The 27,174-nt window shown below is 35.2% G+C and overlaps 1 protein-coding gene across 1 annotated transcript in view; it reads left to right on the top strand.

Moving 5' to 3' along the window:
- The window catches only part of ZBBX (zinc finger B-box domain containing), a 109,390-nt gene that overhangs the window by 42,754 nt on the left and 39,462 nt on the right, over window positions 1-27,174 (top strand). The window contains exons 8-10 of the mRNA XM_074192722.1: window positions 20,583-20,738; window positions 22,937-23,117; window positions 25,185-25,346. Coding sequence (XP_074048823.1) covers window positions 20,583-20,738; window positions 22,937-23,117; window positions 25,185-25,346 — 499 coding nt within the window. The remainder of the gene's footprint in view (window positions 1-20,582; window positions 20,739-22,936; window positions 23,118-25,184; window positions 25,347-27,174) is intronic.

Here is a 27,174-nt window from a genome sequence, read left to right as displayed (position 1 = left end):
GATTTTAATGTAGGAACATGTATTTGGCAAAAAGTAAACTTAAAGGGGTCAGCTAGGTGGCAAAGCAGACAGAGCACTGACTCTGCAGTTAGGAAGACCTGAGTTCAAATCTGATCTCAGATACTTAATACATATTACCAGTGAGACCTTGGGAAAGTCACTTAACCCCACTCCCTACACCCCCTCCCCCCAAAATAAATATAAGGAAACTACTTCAAGGGGAAAAACTAGATCTGTATGAGTCATAAAAACCTCTCTGTTATTCCAATATTTGGTGATATTTAATCTTGCTTTGGTTATTGTAATTATTCTTGATGATTATTTACCATTTGCATGTCTTCCCATTTCTGAGAATGTTTTCAAAATATAGCTTTTTCAAAAAGTAGCTTTTCCTTTTTACATCATTCTTCATTCTCAAATATCTCCCTTTCTCTGCCAGGCTAGTAGAGCCATCCTTCATAACAGAATTATAAAGAGAAGGGAAAAACCTTATAGAAAATATTTCAACTAAAGTTACCAACTCATCAGTTGAATATAACAGTTTGTGAAATATTTTCCTTACCCCATTAGTCCTCTTCTCCCCAGTGAAGAGAGTGAAAGGTACTTTTTTGTCATATTTCCATCTTTTATTCTGAGTGGTCATTATATTTATTTATTTTTTCTTCTTGCCATTTACCGTATTATTACCATTGCATATATTTTCCCTTGGTTTTGCTTACTTCATTTTGCATCTCTTTGTATAAATCTTACACTGTTTCTCTGAATTTTTCATGTACTGCACAAGGTACCTCAGTTACAGTAAAGCATCTCCATGGTTTACTGTTCTTTGCTACCATAATGGTCTTAGCTTAAATATTTGAGTTTATTTAAAGGGCTTTTTCCCTATGATTTGAACTTTTGGGGACCATGCGTATTAACTGAGATCTCTGAGGTAAATGAAATGGATATATTTTTTATTTGATTTACTTTACTAACATAATTCCCAATTGCTTTCCAGATTTTTTTGGGACCTATTAATAAATCATCTACTAGTGTAGTGTGCTATTCTTTCTAAAGTTCCTAAAGATAAAATACATATATATTAATTTTAGATAATTATTGCAATTTTAAAAAGTCAGTCGGTGATGGGCTTGGAATAATTTTTGTTTTTAGTTTTGTTACTATTGTTTCAGGTGTTTATGTTGGACTAACAAATGGAATATAAAAATTGAATTAAAATTTGCTTAGGCATAGGTGTATTTTTTGTAGAATCAACATGCCAGTAAAAATAAAATAAAAAAGATGGCCTATGTCATGATTTTATGTAGATAAGAGGTTATGAGTATTTAGTATGGTTTCATATATTAAAATGTTATTCTCAAGTTTATGTCTGGGGAATTATGAGTGATAGTACTATCAATAATGATGCTCTGGCAAAATTAGTTTTGCTTATTTGCAACTATATTTTAGGATCTATATTTGCAGAATGGGAATTTATTTTTTATGATTTTATAAAGTATAGTGAGGTTCTGGTTTATAATTCTTGCCAACTGATTGTGCCATTTTGGAAATCCAAAAGATAATATATTTTACAGTCTTCACTGATGTGTTACACATAGGTTACATAGGTTCCAACACTTAGATAATTTATATTGATAAATATGTCTAGCCTCTCTTTAAGGATGACCTTCCTGTTATTACTATCATCTCTTTCATCTGATCTTTTTTTTGTCATTGAATTTGGATTAAAAATGGTCCTAGGGGGGTGGCTAAGTGGAGTGTGAATAGAGCACCGGCCTTGGAGTCAGGAGTACCTGGGTTCAAATCCGACCTCAGACACTTAATAATTACCTAGCTGTGTGGCCTTGGGCAAGCCACTTAACCCATTGCCTTGCAAAAAAAAAAAAATCTAAAAAAAATATAAAAATGGTCCTAGGAAAATTCTACTATTCTTTTATAGACTGTTTTGTAGACTATTAAACAGTTGATAAAATAAATTCTTTTTGGATTTAAAAAAATATGATATGAGTTCATCCTGTGTATGCTTGCCGAGAGCATCCTTAGTGCAGCACCAGCTAAGGACAGAATGACAGAAATATGTACCTCAATGTTTGTGACCCTATTTGGGGTTTTCTTGGCAAAAATTCTCAGAGTGGTTTGCATTCCCTTTTCCAACTCATTTTACTGATGAGGAAATTAAGGCAAACAGGGTTTCCATGACTTTCTCAGGGTGTCCTAGGTCAGAGGTGAGCTCTGGAAGATTCATCAGCACTATATCTGTTGTGCCACCTAATGGCCATTATAATGTCCTCTGGTAGACACCTGTATTTTGAAAGCATTTTGTTCCATATACCTCGGGAATCATAATTATTTGACATGAATATGAAGGATATATTGAAATGTTCTTCCATTTTTATGAATCTCTTCTATCTGGGTGATAATGGACCCAGAGACCTTTTTATCTTACTGATTGGGATCTATATAATAGCTTTAGGCTTCTGTTTGTGTAGTATGGGGATTTATCATCTGTCAGTCCACAGTATTATTCTGATATCGAACTCTAACTGTCAAGGCATTGAGGTAGGTGCTACATTTTTGTAGTGTGCCGTTATGCACTTTCTTTTCTTTTTTTAAACACTGATCAATAAGTCTGGAATTTTAAAAGATAATTGTTTTGTAATTCATGTTGGCAATGTCCTAGTCTTGAATTATGGTCACCAACACCTCCATTTAGAGTACTAACGTTGAGTGTTGGACAATTGTTCTACCCTTCTTTGTCGATGTGGTTTTTGCCAGAATTCATGTAGATGTCAGCCATGAGGAGGGCCTATTGATTCCTCTTTCAGATTTTATAGACTCAATTTTATAGACTCCATCTGGTGGTAAAGTATTATTATTATATTTGATAAATCCAGTGGTTATAGCTATTATTAGCCTTTATTGTTGTTCAGGGAAATGCTGCCTGCTTATTCCCAAAGTATTATGGTAAATTGAGTCTGTTCATCATGGAGTTTAAGACTATCCTATCAATTCTGTTCTTCCTTTTTAGAGAGTGTTAACTTGACCTTGCTATCTCTTATACTTTATGTTTCTTCCTTAAGGATATGATTTCTCTCTCATCACATTCAATTTGGATCAATGTATACCATGGAAACAATGTAAAGACTGGCAAATTGCCTTCTGGGGGTTGGGGCGAGGGAAGTAAGATTAGGGGAATAATTGTAAAACTCAAAATAAATAAAATCTTTATAATAAAAAGAAAGTGTTATCTTTTCTTATAGCATCCTTAGGATGGTCGATTCTGTGTTTGGTTAAATTATATGGGTTTTTATTGGGATATTTTCCAAGTCTGTTTTAATAATTATAACAATTCTCTAAGGGGATATTAAAGCAGGTATTACATAGGTATTTTTTTGTTTCAAGCATTTTGATTTCATAATTCAATTTAAGCTTTTTAATGTCTATGGTCAGTCTTATAATCTATCATTATTGTATTCATCTTTTGGCTTAATGTAATCTTGTATTCAAGCTCCTTGACTTCAGTTTCTACCCTTCTTGGTATTTGTTAATCATTGACTTATTGAGTTCAAGTAGCATTTTTATATCATTGGCAAAATATTCTATGAAATGAAGAAAATTCTTGATATGGTTTTGGTGGAGCTTGATATCATTTATCTTAGTGATTAATATCATGTCTATCTTTAATTTGGAAGCCATATACACATATGTATGTATATATTATACACATATACACATATTATCTATATATTAGGAAAGATGATAATATAAGTCTGGGCAAGAACAATAATGGATTTCAACTTTCTCCCTGGAAAGGACCCCATTTTCTATCATTTCTTCTTTTTTTTTTAGTTTTTTTTGCATGGCAATGGGGTTAAGTGACTTGCCCAAGGTCACACAGCTAGGTAATTATTAAGTGTCTGAACCCGGATTTGAACTCAGGCCATCCTGACTTCAGGGTCATACTCTATTCACTGTGCCACCTAGTCACCCTTCTATCATTTATTTTTATTTAGGTATTTATTTTTTAGGTTTTTGCAAGACAATGGAGTTAAGTGGCTTGCCCAAGGCCACATGGCCAGGTAATTAGTAAGTGTCTGAGGCCAGATTTGAACTCAGGTTCTCCTGACTCAGGACCAATGCTCTATCCACTGCACTATAATTTATTCTTAACATTATTTTGTTGGTGTAAAGTTTCCTATATAGAGGATAATTTCACACGGATATTCAGGTATTCTAGTATTTTCACTTTATCCAGATCGGTTATGTATTTGCTATATGTGACTGAGTCTTAAGTTGAGAATCGAATCCAAAGTTTTGTAATAGTCAATAAAAGCATTGCATTATTTTCCAGGGCATTTAGACAACTAACTCTTCAGTAGATGGAACATAAAGTGTATATAGTCAGGAAGATGTGAATTTTGCTATCTATATGATCCTGAGCAAATCACTTAACTTTTGTTTGCCTCAGTTTCATCATCTGAAAAAGGTATAATAGGAGGATGTATTTTGTATTATTGTTGGAATCTTTTAGCATAATGACTGGTACAGAGTAAGAACTTAATTCTCTCCTTCCTTCTTCATATTTAATCAATAAATTATTCTTATTGTAGGGGTGTATAGTGTGTTCCAGAAGACCAGTACTTTGATGTGAGAGCTGCCTAACCCTCTTTAGGGCTGTTTTCCACTTGTGATGTCCACCTGAGCCACCTAATTCTCACTTGTGACTCCAAGAAGCTGTAGCTTGCACAGTAGCTGTACCCTGGTAAACCATTTCCACAAGAGGGCTAAACCAGGATGAGGGTAACTGAGAGAGACTCAAGCTCAATGAATAGTGGGAGGTGTCTACTCCAAGAATGTGAAGTCTTCCACTGTTGAAATTGGCCGAGAACACTTCTTTCCAATGACCATATAGACAGCTGAAGCAGATGCTGTGGAGCACTTAGAGTTTAACTAGAGACTGAAGACACAAAGGCAATCCACTGCAGTTGTCTGGGCACTGTCTTGTTATGCTGGATCATGATGACTTTGGAAGAGAGAGAGGCGGTTGACTTCATGCAGCTCTGCCTCATTTAAATCCAATTTACTCACACAACAAAAGACATCACTCATAGTAATTCTTCAAAGTCCTATGGTGACAGACAAGTGAGGTAGGGAAAGATGCAGATATGCTGGAAGTTGGAGTCACAACCCTGCACACAGGTGACCTAGGACCATAGGATCATTTACCCACTGAAAGCAGCAGTGGGATATGGCAGCCCTCTGGGTGACTGAGAATCTCTTTTATGGTTTGCTGTACTCACCACCTGATGCAAGGAAGGGACTAGAAAAGGTGCCCTAAAATTTGTGTGCTTGCCCAACCTTGACCTGGTCATCATGGCAGGTAGCGATACCACAGTGTAGTTGAGACAAAAATAACCTACAAATCTTCAGGGGTAGCTAGGTGTCTCAGTGGATAGAAAAGCAGCCCTGGAGTCAGGAAGTCTGAACTTCAACTACAGTTTCAGACACTTAATAATTACTTATCTGCGTGATCTTGGGCAAGTCACTTAGCCCTGTTGACTTGGAAAAACAAACAAACAAAACAAAAGGAGACGTAAACTTCTTCAAAGAAGATTCCACTCACCATTGGTGCATGGAACATGTGCACAATCATGGACAACATAAGATCCAATAGACCTGAAAGAAAAACAGCTCTTGTGAGAGAACTCAGCAGGTATGGTTTCCAAATAGCAGCTATGAATGAGACAAGGCTTACAAATAAAGGCCAGCTTACTGAAGTTGGAGCTCAATACACATTTTTTCCTACAGTGATTGCAGTGAAAAGGAGTGCCATGAAGCTGGGATAGGATTTGCAATCAAAACTAATCTAGTCAAACAATGCCTACTAAAAGGATTGAATGACAGACTCATGACAATGAGATTGCTGTCTCCAGGAAAACGTCATGCAGCCATCATCAGTGCCTATGTTCCCACGATAACACTGATGAAGTTAAAGAAAAATTTTATGAAGACCTGGAGACCCAAAAGAGGACAAACTTAAATTCTGGGTGATTTTAATGCTGGAGTAGGCTCAGATTACTAGATATGGCAGGGAGTCTTTGGGAGGAATGAGTTGGAGACAGCAACATCAATAGTTATGTACTACTGAAGACTTGCACATCTCTTATCCTTCTAATTACAAACACTGTCTTCTGTTTACATAAAAGAACAAAACTTCCTGGATGCATCCTTTTAACAAACATTGACATCTATTAGATGATGTGATCATAAGGAGAAAAGCCAGACATAATGTGAGAGTGACAAATGCAATGAGTGGTGCAGAGTGCTGGACAGTTCCCAGACTTATCCTTTTCAGGTTAAATATTCATATTCAACCCCAACACAAAATGACCACTAGATGGATTAATGTCCAGATTAGAATGTCTCTCTGAGTGGGAACAGTTTGTTGCTAGCTTGGAGGGAGAAGTGAACCAGCACACAGTTGGCAACAGTGGGGCAGAAAAGGAATGGACAATTTTAAGAGATTTGGAATTTAAGAGCACTACATTTGCTCATCTGAACCAGAACACTCACAAACACCAAGATTGGCTTGATGAAAATGATGGGGAAATACAGAAGCTGCTAAATGAAAAATGAGAACTTTACAGGATGTACCAGCAGGATAGTTCATACATTTCTAAGAAGACAGCTTCTAATTCCATCAAAAGTAAAGTCCAAGTGAAGCTTTAGAGAGAAATGCAGAACTCTTGGCTCAGTAAGAAGACAGTTGAAATTCAATTTTATGCAGACAGTAACAAACCAAAATGCTGTGCTAATGGATTCACATTGATTAAGAATTGATCCTGGAGAGGGGCAGAACATTTCCATAGTGTTCTTAACAGAGCATCATCAATCAATGCAGAAGCTATTGACCATTTACCTCAAGTTGAAGTCATTCAGTCCCTAGCTGAAGTTCCAATGAAGCCATTAGGCTCCTTTCAAGTGGCAAAGCACCAGGTACTGATTCTATTTCAGATGAGATCTACAAAGTGGGGGATCCATTGCTCATCCAAAAACTGACTGAAATTTTCCAGTTCCAGAAGAGTTTATGCCCCCCCAAGAATTCAAGGATGCCTCCATTGTCCATCTCTATAAAGGTAAAAGGAATAGATTGTTCTGTGATAATCATAAGGGTATTTCTCTTTTAGTCATTCTAGGTAAGATTCTTGACAGAGTCCTTTTCAGTAGACTGATCCTTCACCTGGAAGTTGGTCACCTTCCTGAGAAACAATGTGGCTTCAGAAAGAGTAAAGGAACAGTCAATATGGTGATTGCTGCCCAACAACTACAGAAAAAATGCCAGCAACAGAACAAAGGTCTGTATACACATTTGTAGATCTGACTGCGACCTTTGATACTGTCAGTCACAAGGGTTTATGGAAAATTATGTCAAAATGGTTACCCAGAGAAGATCATTAGTATTGTTTGTCAACTTCCTGACACCATACATGCCTGGTGCAGATTCTGGATAGTGGATGATGCTAGCAAGATTTCCCAGTCACCAACGGAGAGAAGCAAGGCTGTGTCCTTGCTCCCATACTTTTTAGCATGATGTTTTCAGCCATATTATCAAATGTGTTCATTGAAGATGAACCTCAAGGTCAGTCACTGCACTGATGGCAAATTCTTCAACTTGAAAAGTTTGCAAGCCAAGACCAAAGCAGAAGGAGTGTTGGTGCATGAGCATTTGTTTGCAAATGATTATGCCCTCAATGCAGTCTCTGAAGCTGGGATGCAACAAAGTATGCATTGATTTTCTGCTGCTTGTGCTAATTTTAGTCTAACAATTAGCTATCACAACACCATTCATATGTGGAACCATCAATTACAGCAAATGGAGAAGTTTTGAGTACTGTGAACAAGTTTACTTAGCTTACCAGGGTCCTTTCTAAGGAGGTCCATAAGGACAATGAGGTTGATACTTATATTGCCAGCGGTACCTCAACATTTGAGAGGCTCAGAAAGAAAGTATGGAAGACAAGAGCTGTTAGACTGACTACCAAATTGAAGGTCTGCAGAGCCACTGGGCTGACCTCACTGCTCTATGCCTGATTTCTCAAGTGTGCAATGAGGTAATTAAATAATTTAAAATCAAAAAGCAGTGATCAAAAAAGTTTGAATACCACAGATACAGATGACAGAATGTTTTCCTATCCTTTCTTTGGGGATTCTCTCTCTTCTAGTTTAATTACTTTTCAAGAAGTTTCAGGAAACCGAATGGCTTCCATTTAAATGGTCTTAGTCTGAAGAACATCTGGCAGAAGAAGATACCAGACACTGAGGTCCTTTCTCAAGCTAAACTGCCTTGCATTCCAACATTACTACAGAGTGCACAACTACAATGGTCTGGCCACGTTGTTAAAATGCTAGATGTATTCTTGCCAAAGAAACAATTTTATGGAGAACTCCTACAGGGCCAGCGCTCAGAAGGGGGTCAAAGACACCCTGAAGGTCTCATCAAAGAACTTTAGATTTGATTGTACATCATGGGAAACACTGGCATAGGACCATCCAGCATAGCATGCCCTCACCTATGAGGAAGGCAGAATTGAAGCAGCTCAAAGGAAATGTGATATACATAAGTTTAGAGAACCTACCCCAGGTGTTTACATGGACTATTTATGCCCAACCTGTGGCAGAGCATTCTGATCTCTTATTGGCCTGATCGGCCACAGTCAGACACACTGTCATTTGTCTCAAACACAGGGATGTCATTTTGATCTTCAATAATTAAGGAGAAGAACCAAGTTATTCATTATTCCCTTGTACATTTTTGGCATTTTAAATTTCTTAATATGTTATATATATATATATATATATAATTTATAGATTGATAGATATTTAATACTACATACGTTATTTTTAGATTTTTAAAGATGAGCAAATTCTCTGTAAAAATTAGCACATATTTGGAGAGGTAACTGGTATTCTCATCTTTTAGTAATAAATGCATGATAGCTTCTTAAAGGGGTAGATTTTAAGAGAGGTGGATTCAGGCTTCTGTCTCAGTGGAAGCTGAATATGCCTTCCTAGTAGTTCAGGCACAACTATGAATCCTTTGAGTCAATAATTATGGATCGCATCTTGACTTGCTTCTTTCACAGAGCTGCTAGAATTTTAATTGCCTCTTGCTTTGTAACTGCTCTGTCTTTTCATTATGTTAATGGTATATAAACTTTCTGTTCCCCTTAGATACAACTTGTATTTTCACTAACTTGGATATCTTGTTACATAGTAGAAATCACAATGGTCTCCAAAATTGGGCAGTGATATGGTGGGGAGAGCAAGACTTGACCCCCCAAGTATATGTGATCATCCAATCAGAGGATAGGAAAATTGGTCATCCTTATTTCAAGAGGCTATCACAGGGCTTTCCCCCCCTAATAGCAACACTTACCACTATTTGCAATATCCCCCCCACCCAACTGGGCTCCCTTCTTTTCCTTTGAAAGATTAACTCCATTCCTCCTTCTGACATATGACTTTTCATCAACAGATTTTTAAGGTGAACTCACTCATGACTGGAAGCATTCATGCAATTTTTATTAGTAATGGCATTTTGACTTGAGTGTTGGCAATCACACCCATTCACAGCTATGTGTAGTAGAGAGAAAAAAAAAAGAGCTGTACCATGCACATGTTTATATCCACAAAAATGAGAAATGTATTTGTAAAAGTGTTTGTGAATCGGCTCCAGAAAGTGCTAAAGTGATTTCTCAAGTGTGCAATGAGGTAATTAAATAATTTAAAATCAAAAAGCAGTGATCAAAAAAGTTTGAATACCACAGATACAGATGACAGCATGTTTTTCCTATCCTTTCTTTGGGGATTCTCTCTTTTGTAGTTTAATTACTTTTCAAGAATCTAATAATGTTTTTGATTAAGTTTGGATTCTTTCATCCTTTGTTCTTCTTTGACTACTTGTATATCTCTTTTTAAACTTTTGCTATCTTTTAGTGTTAATTATCTTATTCTATTTTACAGTGGAGCTTATATAGAAATGTTTTTAGAGAAAGTTGCTTTCCTGCTGTTGCTCTTTGTTTAATCTTTGGTGAACAGTTGTTCAGGTGTAAAAAATGATTGTTTTTCATAACTTAAAAGAATTTGCAAGAAGGCTCATCTCTTGACCCTCTGAAAGCATTTTTAGTCAATTACAGGCATAGAAAGACTGGCGTCTCACTCCCTCTTTTGATATGATTTTAGTTTCTTCTGTTTGTTCTCATTCATTGGAGTTCAGCATTTATGGGTATTTGATGTGGAAATAACTTTTTGAAATGATATTTTGAAACTTTTTTTAGATAATGTTATTGGCATTTAGGGCTAGCAGTTACATCTGTGATAATATTCCAATTTCAATGTTGTTCATTTTTTGAATTTTCAAATATTTTTTGCATTCATATTTGCTTTGCAGGGATTTGTTGTTTGTGAGCTTATGAAAAATTGCCTGTCTCTGTAGCTAGGTGGCCTGGAATTCCTGAGTTCAAATCTGACCTCAGACACTTGCTAACTGTTTAATCCTATACAAGTCACTTGACTTTGTTGGCCTCAGTTTTCTCATCTGTTAAATGAGCTTGAGAAGGAAATGGCAAACCCCACTTGAAGATCTTTGCCAAGAAAACCCCAAATGGGGTCAGAGAAAGTTGGACATGAGTGACATGACTGAACAACAACAAAGCTAATATTCTGCCCATTTGATTTTATGTTGTTGGTATTTGGTATGGCTCAAGATTATTAGTCTGTGTTATTACTACTACCACCATCACTACTCCCACCACCATCACCACCACCACCACCATCATCATTACTAGTATCAATCAATAGTCAATAAATTTTAATTAAGCACCTGCTATGTACTGAGCACTGGGGATACAAAAAGAGTCAAAGGACAACTCCTGTACACAGCATCTAATGGGGATATCACTTATAAATAAACCTATTTACAAAGCAAAGTATATATATACAGAATTGAAAGGAAATAATAGAAAGAAGACATTAGAATTGACAGGAGTTGGGAAAAACTTATGGAAAAGGTTGAATCTTAGTTGAGACTTAAAAGAATGCAGGAATGTCAACAGTTGAGTAGAATGAGAGAATTCCCCAAGTTGTAAGATGGTGGGTCTTTTTCATGGAATAGACAGGATAAATGAGTAAATATTGAGGAGTAAGGTATAAGAAGTCTGGAAAGATGAAGTTATGAAAGGCTTTGAATACCAAAGTGATATTTTGCATTTGTCCTAGGAGGTAGCAGGGAGCTCCTGTTTATTTATAGTATGCATAAAGGGTTGAAATGAACAGAGGTATATTTTAGGAAAATCACCTCAGTGGTTGAATGGAGGATAGACTGGAATGGGAAGAGACTTGAGACAGGCAGTGCACTTCCAGCTATTGCAATAGAGGTGGGACATAATGGGAGACGTTGCAAAGGAAAACTTGGCAAGCCTTCATAACAGCTCGGACATAGGGAGGTGAGAGTTCATTCCCTAGGCTGCGAGCCTATAGGACGAGGACAATGATGCTGCTCTCTACAGTCTAGGGAAAGTAAGAGTTGGAGGAGTGGGATGAGTTTAGAGGGAAAGTTAATTTTGTTCTGAATATATATCAGTTTGAGATGTCTATTGGACATGCAGTTCAAGATGTCTGAAAGGCACTTGGAGGTGTAAGATTGGAGCTCAGTAGAGCGATTGGGACAGGAAAGACACCTTACTCAGGGGTCATGTAACTACTACTCCTACTCCCCTTCTTGCTGCTACTACCACTACTGCTTCTCCTATTAATATTTCTATTTTTGTCTTGTTCTTATCTTTTTCATGCAATTCAGGTAGAAAAAATCCAAGGATAAATCGCTATCCTGCTCTTAATCTTTATTTAATATTTTGGAGATTGCAGTGCAAGTTGCCTTTTGTAACTGAATCAGAGCATTGGTCTGTAAGCTCATCTTCTTTGGGTTTCCTGTAATCAACTCCATGACTAGTCCAGTGGTTACTGACCACGTTCCTTTGCCTCTTGTGCTATTCCTATATGGTTTTCATTTTTTCCACTTGCCATTTCCTTCTTTAGCTCATTTACAGATAATAAAATGGAGGCAAACAGTGTTAAGTGACTTGTGCAGGATCAAACTAGTGTTATGTCAGATTTGAAGCCTGGAAGAGTAATCTTGACTCCATGTCTAGTCCTCCATCCAATATGTCTATGCCCCAAGTAGTTAATGTGCAACTTAGTCCTTGTACTCTAAAGGTTAGGTTGAGGTTTACATTTGCAACATGGGAATTAGTCATTTATTGGATAATGACAGTGACCTTACCATGCATAATTCTAACCATTCTTTCTTCTCTTTTTAGGTGTCTTGTAGTTGTTAAATTTTTACAGCCTTCAATGTTAATGTTGTATAATTTCCATCACTCTGATCTCTTTTCAGTTTAATTTTTCTACAATTAATGTTGGTAATAAGTTTATCCTAACTCATAAACTTTTATTTTTTCTATAAATCAGATTCAATCAGTTCCTTGTTGATGTTTTGTGTGTAGAATTCATATGGACTTCATGAACACTTCACCCTTTTCAGTCCACTTTTGGTAGGTTTTAATGCTAATGGTAATTAGCACTTACAACTTACAATTACTAAATAATAAGCATATGCAAGCATTATGCTCCATCATGGGCATCATAATAGAAAAAAAGCAAAAGATTCATTGCTCTCTAGAAGCTAATATTTTGATGGAGGAATCCTTCTTATCAAATAGAGGTAGTTTGCAGTGCATGCCAGATAAAAAATGCTGTGTTGGTCTTCAGCTTATTGCTTCAGAGTAGATGATGAGTAGATGTATGTTCATTTATGGCACTTATATTTGTTGTTGATGTTGAAGACTTCAGGAAAGAGAACTTTCATTTCTGGGTCCCTTTGATGCAGGACCCTGGACTGAAGGGAGCTGGTTGCTCTCCTGTTGCTCCATTGGGATTTTTCCTGCTTTAGCCAGGCTGACTTAGCTGTCCCATCAGTGACAGTCGGTATTGTTGGTGGGAAGAATGATGAACCTCTTCTCTATTTGATGAGGTACTTCATCTGTTCCCAAATATTTTTAATTTTATTATACTAGCGTTTTGTATTTCAGAACCTTTTAGTTTGAGCCACTTGGTGATTAAGAACATTTGGTGTCTATTAAAATATTGCTTTTAAATTCCTATGGATGAATATTACAGGTGATGATTATATGCTGCAGTTTTGTAGGTGATAATGTACTGAGGCTAGACCAGTTTATAATTTGATTTCTCAAGGCTATTTGGAGATCTTCATTTCCTTTGAGGGTTTTTGCTGTTTATCTGTCCAAGAAATATATCTCACTCCCAATGAATCTTTCTAAACTCTTGTTTGATCACCTCTTAGATCCTCCAACATCTATTTTACTATGCGAACAGTTTTAGAATAGGATTCTATAGGTTCTCATAGAACATGTGTTCTCCCCTTTAAGCTTTGAATTTAGGATACCAAGCAGTCCTTGATAGATTTTTGCTCAATGTGTTTTTCCTGCAGAAGACCAAACTATTTGTATTTTTTTCATCCTTTGGTTCAAATTAACTTCCAGGCTTAGGCTCAAAGGTTTCCATTTTTACTCTTAGTGCCCTTTTATGAATTTTTTTCTTGTCAAGTACAAATAATATTTTGATATTGAAGAAAATTTCCATTAGTTGAACTTTGTAATGGTCTTTTTAGTAGAGCCATATGACTGATGTCATTCCAATACCTCAAGTGCTTAATAAGATGTTTTGGTAGGACCAAATTCAATAACTTGAAAGTCATATTCAAAACTATTCAGTAGAACCAGGAGGAGTTTAAATTGTTACTTTGGAATATGGTATATTTTATAAAAAGTTTTATTTGGGGGCATCTAGGTGGCACAGTGGATAGAACACTGGCCCTGGAGTTAGGAGTACATGAGTTCAAATCCGGTCTCAGACACTTAATAATGACCTTGGGCAAGTCACTTAACCCCATTGCCTTGCAAAAAAATTATTATTCATATCATTTTAGTGATCCTCCTCTCCCAAAATGAAATCTCAATTGGTTATCCCATCGGCTTTTATAGATCTAATTATCATCTTGATTCAGATGAATCCTGGATCTCTAACCAACTTAACTATTACTTCTCTCTTAAACACCCTGCTCCAACAACTGTACTTTAGACACCTTGAACTCAATGTCTCATAGGCATCTCATGCTCAGTACATCCAAAACAACTCATTTTTCCATTCAAGCCTTCATCTTTTCAGAACTTTTCTATTACTATCCAGGTCATCACCATCTTAAAAGATATCCATACTTGATTTCTCTCTCCACATTTCTAGGCTGTAATAGAATCTTGTAGCTTCTACCCTGACAAAATATCTCATATATTTTCTCTTCTCATATAGTTTCCAACCAGTGTAAGAGGTATCCCCTCATACCTTGACAAATACTGCCATTTACTGGTTGGAATCTCCAACTCGTATCTCTCCTTGCTCTAATCAGTCAGACCCTATCACCTCCCCATCCCCAATTCAGTAAACTTCAGTTGCTCCCTACTCCATTTAATTTTTGCCAAATATTAGCTGTCTTTTAAAGTACTTTAAAACACATCTCTTTTCTACCTTTGCCATCTTAAATTTTACTCCAGTGCCTGGGATGTGACAACATTCACTTATTGTTCTTGCACTGAATCTCCCATTTCCTGTCTGTACCTCTTTACTCACTCTCTATCTTACCTGGAACACTTTCCTTCCCTCTTTTATCCCAACCTCCTGGCTTCCCTCAGAACTCAGCTCAAATTCCACTTTTTGCAGGAGTTCTTTCTTTGCCCTCCACTCTGCCCATGCCTCTTCTTTGAGATTATATTTCTTCTACTCTACTGCTCTATTGTATGTACATAGTTGGTCTGCAAGGTGCCTCCCCATTCAAATGTGAGTGAGCTCCATCAAACACATATCATGTTTTGAATTTTCTTTGTGATCACAGTGCTCAGCACAATTATTGAATCCGAGAAAGCACTTAACAAATGTTTTCTGCCTGGCAAACATTTAATAGAGATCAAATAACTTGTGACCATCAAGTTGTCTAGTGTTCTCATGACGTCTGGATTCATTGTAAATATTTTCTGCATATGACTCATTTATTAGTGCATTAGTCAAAAACTTTGATAATGAATAGAGACAGCATAAATATTATAGATATTGCAGATTTCTTCTTCACTAATCATCAGTTCAATTATGTGTCACTCTTTTATATACTTGGGTGTTTTTCGTGTATGCTTTTTTGTTCCTCAGGCAACATTGGTTTCTAAGTGTTTATGGATTTTTTTAAGTGATACAAGGGGGGAATGATTTGTATAAACCACATAAACTCACAGTCTGTATTTGAAGGGGTCACTGATGTTTTCATCTTGTTGGTAATCCATGTATGATGACTTCTATAGAGTAAAAGGGGTCAGGCTCACATAAGAGTGGAGACTGTTAAAGTGCTCTGTTATTATATCACACATCACTATGACGTAGAATCAAGAAGACCTGATTTAGCTGTGTGATCCTGGGCAAGTCATTTTACTTTTTTCTGCTTCAGTTACCTTCTCTGTAAAATGGACCTATGAACAGCAATGACTGCCTATGGTTGTTGTGAAGATCAAATGAGAAAATTGTAAATTTCTTAGCCCAGTGTCTGACAATAACAAAGACCATAAATGTTAACCATTTCTTGTTATTACTACTACTATTATTATTATTATTATTAATTATTTTGACTTGTCACTTTCCCATTTTGAAGAGAAGTACAAGGCTCAGTTACCTCTCTTAACCTAACTACTCATTCCTTATATTGAGGTGTGCAAATTTTCTGTCACATTTGATGCCTCCTACATTTTTGTAATGATGTTTTATGACCAAATAGAAGATCAAGCATTTTTCATATTATTCTTGTCTTGTATAGTCTTCCATCTAATTTCTTTGCTTCTCAAACTTCTCTCATGGAGCCTTTGGTTAATGTTAACATACACATTTTGTTCTTTCTGCTGCCTTGACTCTTCATGTTACTTTAAACTTTGGATGTTCAGATTTTGATTAAGGGTTTCAGACATTTCTGATAAATTCTTATGGTTAGAAGGTTCTTTTGCATATTTCTTTTTTGATATCTTAAATAAGTAACATATGGTGTTCAATGCTTTTGCTTGGTATAAGCTGATAATATATTCTTCCATTGTTTTTTCCACAAATCTTCAATAATTGTGGCAAGCTCATTTGCCATAGCACTATTTGGCACCATTCCCTAGAAACATTCCCCATAGCATTACAATTACAGCATATACTGTTGGATGCAATTCTCTAAAGTCCTATTGGAAGAATGCATTTGTTCATAAGTTTTATGAAACTTAGAACCTTTTTACTAAGGTTGTTTGTCATACATGGTATACTAGTTGGATTTATTCTGTAATACTTAAAAGGTGCTCAAAAAAGGATTCCATTGGGGAAAGTTAGGTGTAGCAGTGGATAGAGCACCAGTCCTGGAGTCAGGAGTACCTGAGTTCAAATCCGGCCTCAGACACTTAATAATTACCTAGCTGTGTGGCCTTGTAACCCCATTGCCTTGCAAAACCTTAAAAAAAAGTAAAAAAGGATTCCATTCTAATCAGGTACATTGCCTTTTCAAAATCGTTGAAGACATCTGAATTATTTTTGCCATTATTCAGTAACACTTGTGAAGTTTGTTTTTCATTATTTCAGTACTTCAGCTTTCATATATAGATAATTTTGCTTTCTACTATACTAATTTGGGTTAAGGAAATCACTTTTATGATTCTTCAGCATTGCAATGATTTACAATACAAGAATTGGCATTACTGTAAAACTTAGAACTAAGAATATAATTTAGAAAAGCAAAATCATATCATTGTCTCTAGCTGGTACAAACCTTTCCAGTTTTGTTATGATGTAGCAATGATGCAAAGAAAGCATATTCATCTTCAGATAATCTATTTCATATTCACCCAGGGATTTGTCTAATTGAGTGGTCAGTGCGCTTCGTACTGGGCATTACTGCCCCAGGGGGTGTTGTTAGTATTTTTGATATGTTCTACTAACAACACATGATGACAAGCTTCTCTTCCAATCTTACCTGTTCACTCTTTTGATCTTATCAATATGATAGTTCTGGGTAGGACTCGCATGCAACTGGGTACCACCCCATCCATAGCTTTTGAAGAGCAGCGGCATCACATTGGCTGTGATCTGTGTGATCACTGGGACCTTACTGACTAGCCATCCCAGCACACGTCAGCTCTAGTTTCTTTGAGAGAATCCCAGAGGAATATATGATTTTCTTATTGCTTCATTTTAGATATTCAGATTCATCCAAAATCCTGATATTTTTTGTAGTATTCTCTTAATTATTTTGAAATTTAATTTATAAATTATGCTTTGTATAAGATCCTCATGAACAGTTCCTACACATAATCTGTTTTAGAGACCTCGTTTTGCTCACTCAGTTCTGAGAGCCTTATTTTGGGTAGATGGATTTCTGCCACATTTTTCTTGGTCCTAGCAAAGTTGTTTGGGGGGATCAAACACTGATCTATCTGCCACTCTTAGATCAGTTTCCTCCAGCGACTTAGGCTTCCTCCTGTGGTATGTTGTCCTGACATCTGAGAAGTGAAATATATCTTTGAATGTCACATGACTCCCATAAATTGGAATATTTGAGCTTCAGTATATGACACTTGGCAGTTTCTGCATTTAAAGTTATAATTTCTTGCATCTTTCATTGAAAAGTAGAGTCTTAATATATTAGAGGGATACATTTTGTTTTCATCTCAGGATGTTTCCCACCCTTTCCTCTAGATTCAACCCCCACTTGTGAAAAAGTAAAGTATTTAAACAAAAATATTCAATAAATCTATTGTATATGATATTGCACTTGCTATTCTGCTCTGCTGTTTTTTCTCCACTCTGCTGTGAAGAAAGAGGGATGTTTCATTTTGTGTCTTTGTAGTGCCTTTATGAGGCATTTAGGATTAAAATATTCATTGATCTTGTTGGGGAAATTTTAGCCTGCAGACATATATAAGTGATCATTGCTCATCCAAATAAGAATAATCTTTATCCAGTTACTTTGCAATTGGAACTTAGCATTAGGAACTTCTTCCAGGAAATCATATACTCTACAATCAAGCATAAAAGACATATCCAGAAAAGAAATGAGTTGACATTTCATGAGAAAAGGAAGGCAAACACAACATACACACAGAATACTGGGAGCAGAAGTAGAGGCTGCAGAATTTGAGTCAAGATATTTTGAGAAGGGAGGAAGAGAAATAAAGACACATGCCATGGTTCTTATTGGGCTGCTCTTATATGGCTAGTTATACTACTCAAAAAAGGTCAGTGTATTTTAATTTTAAGAATAGAAGTTGGCGTGAGGGAGTTGGGGTGGAAGGTGGTTTGGAGAAGAGAACCTTGTTATCTCTTTTCCAATCCTGACAGTCTGAAAAAAGACATTTAAAAAAACCTACAACTTAAAACTGCTCTTTTCAAAACACTAATTATCAGAGAAATACAGACTATGAGGGTGAAAAGCCTATTCTCCCCCCCAAACCCTCTCTCTACGTGTTAATTGCAAATATCAAGTTACATACATGCATGCCAACTACTACTCTCTCATACTATGCAATCAGCTAAAATTTAAATGCTTTCCCCTTAAAAATAAATTCATCATATAAACACACATATAATATGAATGTTCTTTGTTCTAGTCTATGCAGCCATTTTTTTCTTTCCTAAATATTAGGAATATTAGAAGCCAGCTTTTATTTAGTATGTTAAGATTCACAAAGAGTTTTACATTTGATGTTCACAACCACCCTCTAAGGCAGGTTCTATTATTATCATCCTCATGTTACCTTTGAGGATATTGGAACTGAGAAGTTAAAAGAAGTCAAAGAGATAAGTGACTGAAGTAGCATTTAAACTCTCAACTTTTTGACACCAAATCCATTGCTTTCACCCTATGCTTGCTCTGTGGGGGGTACTTATCTTTTTTAAGGATCAGCCTTATTTTCTTCTGAAGGAGAGAGAAAATATCTATGATGACACCTTGTAGATTGTGTTCTGGTAATTATTGCACCTGCAGAACTGTTTTGTGGGTCCATATTCTTCTTATAATTTTAATCTTGGTTCAAATATGATTGAAATTATTTCCCATTTCTGTGGGTATATTTTCCTTTCATAAATGGTCTCCCTATAGTAGTCCAGTCTGTGGTCAGGCAGGGCTTTGTATTATTTCTAAGACTTCAGTTCGTCTTTTCATAAGCATATTATCAAGCAGGCTGCCAATCACTCAGAGGTAAGATTTCTTGGCAGTTTGTCACATTCAAATTTTCCACTGAAATTAAATTTCCTAAGAACTTGTAAGCAAGTTGCAGTTGCCAGAAGCTTTTTTCCTTTGTTATATTGGCTTTCTTTAGTTGGGCAAAGTGTTTTGGACCTAATAGACGCTTAATACATATGTGTTGATTGATTGAATGAATGAACAAGTGAGCTTTTAATACTTACATAAATTGTGGTTAAAAGTTGGCTGATGTCAGCATCAAAGAACAGCCAGCAATTCATAAATTATCCTTCTGTTCATGTCCATTAGGAGCATAATTTTTCCAAAAACAGATTAATTTAACCAATGCCTTGATTAATGTGATTTTATAGATGAAAATATTCTTTGAATTTGTTTTTCATCTGAAACACATTCACAATTTGTGATATTTATGTATATTTACCAATTTTTAGCCAAAAAAGTAAACACTACTTAATTTTAATGATTTCTAGAACCTTTTAATCAAACATAAACTCTTAAATAAGAAAAAATGGACACTGGTCTATTTTCCACTGAGTCTTTTTGAATTGAATTTTTGAGTTGAATACATTTGTTAACTTTTTCTTCTGATGTAGATAAGTATTAGTTATTAATGAGGTTTAGTAAGATAGATCTTATACATATCAAGGTTTTTGCTTTAAGTATATTAGTACAAGGTAGTATCTTAATATAATAAAAGGATTTATTTATGTATTCCCTTTTCTGATTCAGATTTCAACCTTCACTCCCACCCTCTAGCATCATACACCTCAGAGTAAAGACTCAGACACTTTAATTAGTTGTTGTGACCCCAAATTAAATCATTACCTACACTTGGTCAAACAGTATTTGCTGCTGAACAGCTATAACTGGAGCTAGGCTGTTGCTTGGGCGACAGATACATTCTTCATGGAGTGCTGCCCTTGCATCATGGTAAGACTTCTCAGATCTTGTGAACCGCTAGTTTTGGCCTTTGGAAAGTCTGATGTACCTCTGTTTCAAGGAGAGGTCTCAAAGCAAGACTTTTATGGTTGGGATATGCAGATAGTAAACTGAAATTCACATTGCTAGGTGTACATATTACAATAAAGCTCAAAATCAATTGATGACATAATGTAGTCATAATGTAATATAATCAAAGCTTCTACTTTTGACGTTTTAGTCCTGTGTTGCTCTTCTTTTTTAGACAAGAGCTCAAGTTTTATCCAGATTGGACATTGCCCATAAATTTTTAAAGGAAATTTATCCGGATGAACGTCAAGAGAAACAGAATTTGAAAAAAGAGATTAGTAAAAATGAAAATGCCTCAAAAACTCAGTTTCTGCAGATCAGTGACTCTAAGGTAAGAGGAAGAAAAACAAACCCAGACTTTCCATTATGGAAACAATATTTCATATTTATCTAAATCTCTGATTATCTTTGTACTCTTTTATTGCATTAAAAGTTATAATTTCCGGGGCAGCTAGGTGGCTCAGTGGATAGTGCACCAGCCCTGGAGTCAGGAGTACCTGAGTTCAAATCCAGCCCAAGACTTTTAATAATTACTAGCTGTGTGGCTTTGGGTAAGCCACTTAACCCTATTGCCTTGCAAAAAAAGTTATAATTTCTTTTTTGAAAAGGAGATTTGTAAGGATACTTAGTTGGCACAGGGGAGAGAACAGCAGTTCTGAAGTCAGAAGGCCCTGAATTCTAATCCAGTTTCAGACAATTGCCACTTGCTAGCTTTCTGACCCTGGACTCGTCACTTAACCTCAATTTTTTTGTCAAAAAAAGCCAAAGTAAATTTGTCCTTCTTTGTGAAAAAAAAGCCTAATTAAGTACAACAAAAAATGAGGCTTCACATCCCCCCCCCCCAATAGTCCTTTTCTCTCCTTGGTGAGTTCCTCCATTTTAAAAAAAGGTCCAGACCAACCATATTAGATTTTCTAAACTTTGTCATCATTTCCTTAAATTGATAACTCTTCTCCCAACTGTTTTTCCCTCCATTTTACATGTTGTCTTGCCTTTATATATTGTTTTACAATTTAATATAAGCTCCTTGAGGGCAAGAACTGCCCTTCATTTTGCTCAGATTTGTATCCCCAATACTTAGCACAGAACCAAACTTATTTTATGCACTTAATAGAAGCTTATTAGGTGATTCTTTCCTTCCAAGAAGGTAGACACTGAGAGGTAGACATTTTGTTAGAGAGTTAACATACTCTGTGTAGTTTGGGGGAGTGAGAAGAAGTGTAATTTGGATCATATCTCTTCGTTGCCAACACACATATACATACACACACTTTTATATACACACATATTATCTGACTAAAAGAATGAATTTTCCTTGAAGGCTGAGATTTAAAAATTTTTATTGTCATCTCCTTATTGCCTAGCTTTAAAGGTACCTGGGAGATAGAAGATACTTAATAAGTTCATGTTTAGTGAATTGGTTTATTCATAAGTATAAAATATTTGGGATAATTTTGCAGTGAAAATGTGGTTCTTTCTTTTAGGATAACATAATTTAGAATTGTTAAAAAAGCTAATGTACTTTCTAAAATGCAAAATGACCAGTTTTCTTCCCTCTATTTATGTTTGGCCCCAATTCTCCTTATATTTTCATTTTTTTCAAGATATTCACATTGATGAACTCATTTGAATGACTCTCTATGCTACTGCATTTCAAGATAGCCAACCCAAAGACCTAATGAACATACAACAGTTTGAATTGTGTCACTTGTACTTTTATTCTTCCTGCACACAAAGCATTGGATGGCATTTTAGTTTCTATCTCTCAATTTGACCAGATAAAAAAAAAATGAGTTTCTTCAATTTGAATAATAAGAAAGTATAATTCTAATAGTTCTATGTAATAATTAGTTTTTTAAAGTCATATTGTAATCCTATAATTATAGATACAGAAAACTGAGGATAGTGAATTAAATAATATATACAAAAGCATATTATCTGTTCCTTTGTCAACAATGTACAATATTGAGATTTTTTAGCTATTCAATGTTTTTGATCGACATAGTCAACCATTCAAGACATTAGTAAAGAGTTATTATTATTTTTACTTGAATGATCAATTTTGATTAGCCATAATGATTTCCTTCACTGAATGAATGCTAAATCTCTCCTTTGTTTTTTCTCTCAGTGTAAGCAGAGGGTAAAGTCTTCATATATTTTATATATATATATATATAGGCAAAGTCTTCATATATTTTATATATTTATATAGTGAACCTAGCGAGACTTTTGTCACTAAACTTTGAACTGCATGCATAACGACAGGTTAGGTTGCTTCATCTTATTTACAAAGTATAGTTTTCAAATGCTCACAAGATCTGTTTTAAATGTTCAGAATATTGAATAACTTAAAGGATATTGGAAAGTAGAGGAAACAAACACGTTTTTAACAAAAATTGCAGTATTTTATTTAAGGTTGGCAGTTAATAAATGTGGGATTTAATTTTAAGAGATCATGATGTAATACTGAGATGTAAAAATCATAAAACTTTGCATAACATGTTTGATTAATATTTGAAATTGAATTAGGTAGATGTTACATCATTAAAAAATCCTGAATCCACAAATCAAACTGGTGGGCTCCTACTTCAAGGTTCATTTGATGAGGAAGAGTCTGCCAGATCATTTCAAGAAATCTTGACTCAGTGGAGAAATGGCAATCATGAAAACAAAGGGGGACATACTCAAAGGAAGGCCCAAACTTCCCCAGGTACAGATTCATATTCACAATAATCAGATATTTTTTTAAAGAAAATATTACTTATGTGTATTTTTTAAACAAGTGTGATTATTTTAATTTCTATTTGGAACTATATTTTCTGGATCATTACTTATTCATTCTCACAAATATCGCTTATTTTGGAAACATAAACAAATGGACATGAGACACTAGACCTTGAGTCAGGAAGATCTGAATTCAAATTTTTTAGTTGTGTGACCCAGGACAACATATTTGACCTCTTCTTGCTGCCATTCCCTCATCTGTAAAATGAGCATAATAATTGCACCTACTTCCCAGGGTTTTTATGGGGGTAAAATATTTGTAAATGCAATATAAAACTTCCAATGCTGTATTATTATAAAGTGCTGTGGTTTTTTCCCAGTGCCATTTGCACAATTTTATCTCCCTCTTTCTAGAACTTTCAGTGACTGCCAGTAGAGAATCACTCAAATTCCTGATGAAAGGTTTCATTACTATATACCTTTTGAAATCATTATTTTCTTACTGTATTGTTTTCTGGCCAAAGAAACATGCTTAGCATTCTCATCATTGGTCTTTTTATTTTTTAGTTTTTGATGTATTCCAGATACTACTTTCCCTTTGTTAAGTTGGCCACCAAATCTTTTTCTCTACACTAGATCTCCTAAAGACATATCCAGTATAAAAAGCAAGTCCAAGATATCAATTGAATGATTGTCAACCTAGGGATCATATCTTAGTCATCCTTGTGTTCCCCTTGTGCATGATCAATATTAAATAAATAAGAGTTGAAGAGTAGTGCTAGTGGTATTGGATTAGAATTATCCTATAATCTCATCAGTGCATGAATTTTTATGTATTTCTCAGTATCCATGGTACTCTTGTTTTTCTTTATTACATTTTCATATTTTATATCTGTATAATTTTCTTTCTTACTGGGGCATGATCATTTAAATGTTAGAGTCTAGAAGATAGAGGATAATTAATAGTGTTGTTTGTGAACACTAGTCATTTATCTCTCTAAACTTCAGTTTCATTATAAGTCAAATAGGGATAATAATTCCCTCTATATTTCTTAAGAGTTTTTTGTGAGGATCAGCTAAGATCATAGTTAGGCAAATATTAATGCCCTTTTAGGATTGTCCATCTCACCTCTCTGAGATGCTCTCTTATGACTAAGCAATCAATATTTTTTTTTTGTTAAATAGGTTAATAAGGGGCAGCTAAGTGGTATAGTGGATAGAGCACCGGCCCTGGAGATAGGAGCACCTGAGTTCAAACCTTGCCTCAGACACACCTAGCTGTGTGGCTTTGGGCAAGCCACTTAACCCCATTGCCTTGCAGAAATTAAAAAACCAAAACCAAACAAACAAAAATAAAATAGGTTGATGAATGCTTCTTGAACATCCAAAAATGTGATTGTGCCCCTATTGATTAAAAAAATATGAGTTTTGCTGGTCAAACCTGTTTTTTTTTTAAATAGATATGTAAAGCTCAGGACCTGGCAAAAAATAGCAATTTTGATGTCAAAAATTATAGTGATAAAAATGCCTATATTTGTGAAATCAGCAGTGCCTTGGATTAAAGTGTTTTTTCTTCAGTAATATCTAAGCATCAGGATGGAGAATATCATAAAGATATAAATTCAGGCAGGCAGTGCTCTCCTGCAAGTGTCACTGCTGAATATTTCTTCTATCCCTGCCCTATAATGTTAATGATTTGTGGTTGATGGATAGCAGTGCATCTGTCTAATTTATCTTTCTCCTTCAGGGTAATCAGTTTACTCAAAAAGATAAGCAGAGGAATTGATATATAGTTGCAAGTGAAGAAATAATTGAAGGACATAATGTATGCATTTCAAACTTGTTGATTTTGTTTATATCACTTTGAAAATCAAATTTGGTTTTGAAATCCACAAATTTCATATATTCAGTAGAATCTTTTAAGATTCTTTTAGTCTAAACCTATTGATCACAGTGACAAAGAAAGCCAATTCACACTCTGCTGAGCAGTATTGGATAAGAGGTGGTAATTAATAAATTAACTTTGATTGATAGATGAACAATTTTTTTTTAGAGCAAATGGAAGTATCTGAGGTACAGACAAATCTTAAAATCTGGGGAGAACCACTTCAAATTGAATTTAAAGATGACAGCTTGACCTATGTGGAAAGATTATGGCTCAAGAAACATAGAAGGTATTTACCAAATTTATACAATATTAATACACAACACAAAAGCTATTAACATTCCATGCTTATATAAAGAGCCTCTCTACAGCTAATTTATCTTTTCTCTTCATAATTGAATAAATAATAATTTGAAGGCAAAATTAAATTACTTTGAAACTCCTGTTTTTCTGCTGAGAATTCTAATTCCATTTATCAATATGACAGGGTTTTTTTTTTTGGATTCAGTGTTAGAAAATAAAATTTTTGTATAGAAAAGAATTCAAATCTGATGTAAGAGATCAGAAAATCAGCAAGTTAGGAATAATCTTTGAATGTAATTTGGTTATTTCAGCCTCAATTTTGCACTGAGTGTTTAAATCCAAGAAATGTTAGGATCACTTAAATGATCATGTATTGCATTTTCCATTTAACTTTGAACTGGTTTGTAGTGTTGAGATAAATGAGAGTAATGTCAACCATAACTGTATTCATCCTAGGCCACATTCTTTTTTGTATTGTTACAGGTCTTTGCAGACCAATCAGGTCTGTCAATTTGCTAAATGTCAGACTTTGTGGGGGGCAGCTAGGTAGCCCAGGGAATAGAGCACCGGCCCTGGAGTAAGGGAGACCTGAGTTTAAATGCGGCCTCAAGACAATAATTACCCATGACCTTGGACAAGTCACTTAACCCTCCCCCGCAACTGCCTTGGGGAAAAAAACAGAAAAAAAAGAGTTAGAATGTGTCTGATTTTGCATATGGAGATAAACTAGATAAACTCCTTTGGGCCAGCCTTAACAAAACCTCATCTTTTCCTAGCATGTAAAAGAGGATGCTTTTGGATAGCTTACTCACAATTGTAAGACAACATTGAGACAAGGTGCGCCTTCTTTCTACTCACAGATTGTCAACTAGCTTCTGTTGGAACACTTACAGCCTTACATTGCACATGTGAATTCATCTTCTTCCTACTATCTGAATCCCTGAACATTTTACCTGTTGATTATTCTGTCATCTTCTGGTGCTATTCAGAATAATTATATTTTCAAAAGCTATAGTTCCATATAATATATTATTGATCAAGTGATTTTTCTCAGATACTTTGTAAAAATGCAGATGATATGTAACATGAATTATCATTTATAATGGAAAACAAAAGAAAATAAAACATGGGACTAAGATTGTAAAGACCTATGTCTTCATTATGGTTGTCACTTGAAATCCTTCAGCCTGGAGTTTATGCCATATGTAGAGTCATCCAAAGTAATCTTAGACTTTAAACAGTCTATGATTTAAGACCTTTTTTCTTTTTCCTTGTCTCCAAATACTAATATTTAAATAGAATTTCCCTATTATGGCTCAGTTAGTTCAATTAGAGAAAATGTAATAATACTTAGGTAAAGGTTACTTTTTTCAATTATTATATAATGATTATTAGATTTTTTTATCATTACATTTTATTTACTTTGGGTTTTACAATTTTTCCACTAATCTTTCTTCCCTCCCCCTACCACACACAGAAGATAATTTGTCAGTCTTTACATTGTATTAGATTTTCTTTTTTAAAGAGAAAAGGCTAACTTGTGGCCACAGACTCTGCCCTTGCTATATCGTAAGCTGCTTGAAAAATGTACTCCATTGATCACAAGCATGAACTGGTAAGAATGCTGATGGTTCAATAGATCCTATTTTTAACCAATAGAGAAATAGTCCAAAGTATAGCATCTACTGAGGAATCTCTCTCTCTCTCTCTTTCTAATATAAATATCATATATTCACATGGATGTTTTTGCATTTATATGCTTTTATGTACATATCATTTTACCATGTAGAGATATTTATATGTCAGTATTAAAGATCAGTGATTAGGGGATAAGGTCCCAGTTTTTCTCTTCCCT

The sequence above is a fragment of the Macrotis lagotis genome, chromosome 6 (assembly GCF_037893015.1).
Source record: "Macrotis lagotis isolate mMagLag1 chromosome 6, bilby.v1.9.chrom.fasta, whole genome shotgun sequence".
NCBI lineage: Eukaryota > Metazoa > Chordata > Mammalia > Peramelemorphia > Peramelidae > Macrotis > Macrotis lagotis.
Note: the sequence above shows the minus strand (reverse complement) of the source record. Positions and strands in the feature narration are given on the sequence as shown.